Source organism: Nannochloropsis gaditana (assembly GCF_000240725.1).
Source record: "Nannochloropsis gaditana CCMP526 unplaced genomic scaffold scaffold911, whole genome shotgun sequence".
NCBI lineage: Eukaryota > Eustigmatophyceae > Eustigmatales > Monodopsidaceae > Microchloropsis > Microchloropsis gaditana.
The window spans coordinates 1,234-4,952 of record NW_005803042.1 but is presented as its reverse complement, the minus strand read 5'-3'; the positions used below and the strand labels follow the sequence as shown (position 1 = coordinate 4,952).

The window sequence follows — 3,719 nt, the reverse complement described above, 5'->3', positions numbered from 1 at the left end:
CCCCATGAGAAAGGTGCTGTGTTGCCACTACGCCGCTGGGGGCAGGAATGTGATGAAACGAGGGGTACCGGACGTCTTCACATCTGCGTGGTCATTTTCCGTCTGTCGCGTTGGTAGCCTGGCAATCATCTGCATCCGTCCTCCCATCGAATAATTATCCAGACTAGACTCTCCACCGCTCATCAGTCGTGTATCCTGCGTCTGCTTTCATGCTCGCGTCCTCTGAACGCTATCAGTCTCAGTTGTTTCATTACGGTGCGTCTTCCCTCTCTGGCCACACAACCCCACCGCAGCCTACTCTCCCCTTGCATTCGCATGCCTCCTTGCTATCAATGCAAAATCCCGGGTTCTGCTATGATCTTAACTCGTCCTGTCCGCGTCGTCTTTGTCCTTTGCACACTGCATCCGTCCCATCCTTCTCAAGGATGACGAGATTTCATCCATTTTGTTCGCCGATCCCACCGCTTGTTCCCCTTCATGCCAGTCACAGCCTTCGTCCTCCTCGCATTCTATTGTCAAAAACAAGGCCCTCCAGTCTTCGGTCTTCTATCAACTCATGCTCTCCTCTGCCACATCCCTCTCCTGGTCCTCTCGCCCGCCCTCCCCCTCGCCCTGCCCCCCGCCCTCCTTTCCTTCCAACCAAGCTAACAGGCTTTCCCGCCCGACCACCACCCTTCCCGCGTTCCCCGGCTGCGTTGTGCTGTCAATCGGTGGGTAATATTGCTCCACCAACATATCCTGAACAGCCGGGCGCAAGGTCGGTCGAAATGGAACGAGGCTGCCCTTTCCCACGCCACTGATCAACACCAAATCTTTAACGGCCGCCGGTCCACACCGCCACCACTCTTCCCTTATCCGTTTCAACGCGTACCGCACCGCGGCCGCAGCCACGGGGGCAGACATGCCATGCAAATCCAGGGCATGGTCCGCGGGAGTTAAGGTAACGTCAACCGGGACCTTCCCATGCAGCACGGCTTGTTGGTACAAAGCGTCCGCTTCCGCAAAACAACCCGACTGATGATAAATGGTGATGGCCGCCGAGTAGAAGTCCCAGGAAAAAGCAGGATCCACCACCGACAGCGCTTTCTCCGGACACCCCGCCAACGTGCACGCCCGGACCAGATTGATGAAGGTGAACACGTTCGGTTCCACCCCTTTGCGATGCATTTCCCGCACCAGGGCATTGGTGGCCGCCGCGTTTCCCCGCGCCGCGTACCCTAGGACCAAGTAGTTGTAGGCCGTCACATCGGGAGGCAAGTGGACCCGGACCATGTGTTGGAGAATTTCATGGGCGAACGCCAAATGTCCTTTCCGACAAATTGCGCGAAGCAAGACGTGGTACTCCCGCCGGTCCAAACACACCCCCTGCCCCGACCCTGGAACGACTCTTTCCCCGCTCCTGGGGTCCTCCGTCTCTCCGGACCGCTTTTCCGCCCCGGCCACTACCTGTGCCCGCCGAACTTCCCGCTCCATGCGCGTCAAAATTGTCTTGGCTCGTGTGCGGCCCGTGGACAGGGGGGGGGGGGGGCGCTTGCGTTTTGGTTCTCCTGGGCTTCCGGCCCTCGTCGACCGGCCCGACTCCACCCACCGCTCCGATCGGATCAATGCTTGTCCGTCCCTCCCTTGGCGCCCATGCTCTTCCCTATTACCGCCTTGCACGCCCTCCCCCTCCTTCCCTTCCTCCTCCAACTTCCCCCCCACCACCTGACTTCCCCCCCCTTCCAACAGCGCGTGGATCACCGCGGAGACAAAGACCCCATTGGGATGTACCCTCCTCGCCAACATATCGTGGTACAACCCCACCGCCGTCCGCGCCTTGCCCTTCATAAGCGCGGCTCCGACCAAGATAGTATAGATATGGATAGTAGGCACCACCCCATCATTCTGCATCCGTTCCAAGAGCGCCAAGCAATGTCCTAGCTTCTGGGCCGACGCACACGCTTTGACGACCACTGTGTAGCAGGTCGAGTCCGGGGTCAGGCCGCGCCGGCGCATGCTGTGGAGCAAGTGCAAGGCCTGGGGCCAGCGGCCCGTTTTCTCACAGAGGGCCATGACCACAGCGTAGGTATATTGGTTCCAACGGATACCCGCCACTTTCATGGCCGCCAACAGCCGGTCCGCGGCTTCGTAGTCCCCAACCTTCTCGGCAGCGCTCAAGGCCTGGGTGTAACTGATCACATCCGGCCGCGCTCGACCCCCTTCTTTCCCCATCTGATCCAAGACGTGCAAGACGTCGGGGAAAGACCCCGCGCGCGTGTACCCGTCCATCAAGGTGTTGTAGGTACAGGTGTCCCGGTCCACATCCTGGGCTTTCATTCGCCCCAACAACCGCCGGCCTTCCTCCACCGCCCCGCCCCGGGCGCAGGCGGCGATGGCCGCGTTGAAGGAGATCGTGTCCGGCTCCACCCGGTCCAGGGTCTGCATGTCTCGCAAGCACCCCAGCGCCCGCTCCCACTCCCCCCGCTCTTTGCAGACGCTGATGAGGGTGTTCCAGGTGATCACGTCCCGGTCGATGCCCGCGGCACGCATCTCCTCCAGCAAGTCGAACGCCGCGTCCACGTCGCCCCCGCGCTCGCAGGCCGAGAGCATCGTGTTGTACACGACCAAATTGGGCCGAAGCCCCCGGGATTTCATTTCCCCCCACAAACGTTTCGCCTCGTCCAACCGACCCCCCCGTCCGCAGGCGCTGATGGCTGCCGAGTACGTGTACTGGTTCGGGTGGGCCCCATCGACTTCCATCAATGCCACCAGAGACAAGGCTACCGTGCAATTACTGCTCCGCTCGCAGGCCGATATCGCGGCGGTGTAGGTGACCGTGTCGGGCGTGATGTGCCAACGTTCCCGCATTTCTTGGATCAAGGCCCAGGCGGCTTTCCAATTTCGACGCACCTTCAAGCCTTTCAACGCCATGGTAAAGACGTAGTTGGACGCGCAACTCGCTTGGGTCGCCGCGTCCAAAATCCGCAGCACCTCCGACCAGGGCGCCGAGACAGCTGCGGAATGGGCCAAGACCTGGTAGGTGCTCTTGTTGGGCCGGACGCCCATGGCGAACATTTTTTCGTACAAGGACCGACACCTCGGCCATTGTTTTGCCCGACCCAAAATGTCGAAGAGCTTGTTGAAGTCCAAGATGGAGGGGGGGGCCGAGTCCCAGGGCCTCCGCTTTGTCCCAATACGCCATGGCCGCTTCGTATTTCCCCGCGCGGGCCAGGACGCGGATGAGTTTCATGAATTCCTTCCCCCCCACGCCCTGGTGACGTCGACGCAAGGCCTCAAAAATCCCCACAGCCCCCTCCCAATCACCTGCCCGGCCCAGGTTTTTCATCAATGTCAGGTAGGAATGAACGCTCAAGGGTCTCGACCCTTCCAGGAGACTGAAACAAAACGCCCGGGCCTGCATGGCCTCGCGCCGACGGACCAAGTCCTTCAAAAGGAGGTAGTCTTGGGGAGGGAGGGCGGTGCCGTTGATGTGGGCGGCTTCCACCCACCGGGTCGCGTTCCGCGTGCTGCTCCGGAAGGAGTGGGGTGAGCGGGGAGGGGCTTGGTAAGGATGTTGCTGGGAGTACGGCTCCTGGAAGGGCTGGGGCCGCGGGGGAAGACGAGGAGGAAGTGGAGGTCGGGAAGGAGGGCGGGCGGAGGAAGGGGTTGAGGGTGGGGGAGGGGAGAAGCAGGATGGAGAGGCGCCTTCCCCGCTCAGGTAGGAATCCTGATCTTTCGAA

At 61.1% G+C, this 3,719-nt stretch overlaps 1 protein-coding gene across 1 annotated transcript; it reads right to left on the bottom strand.

The window, feature by feature from the left end:
- Positions 1-599: 599 nt before the first annotated feature.
- Positions 600-1,674, bottom strand: NGA_2033000 (putative udp-glucosyltransferase; the record flags this gene model as incomplete). Its single annotated transcript, XM_005853405.1, has 1 exon — positions 600-1,674. A coding segment is annotated over exon 1 (874 nt), but the record flags the coding sequence as incomplete, so codon positions are not given.
- Between the last annotated feature and the right edge of the window lie 2,045 nt (positions 1,675-3,719).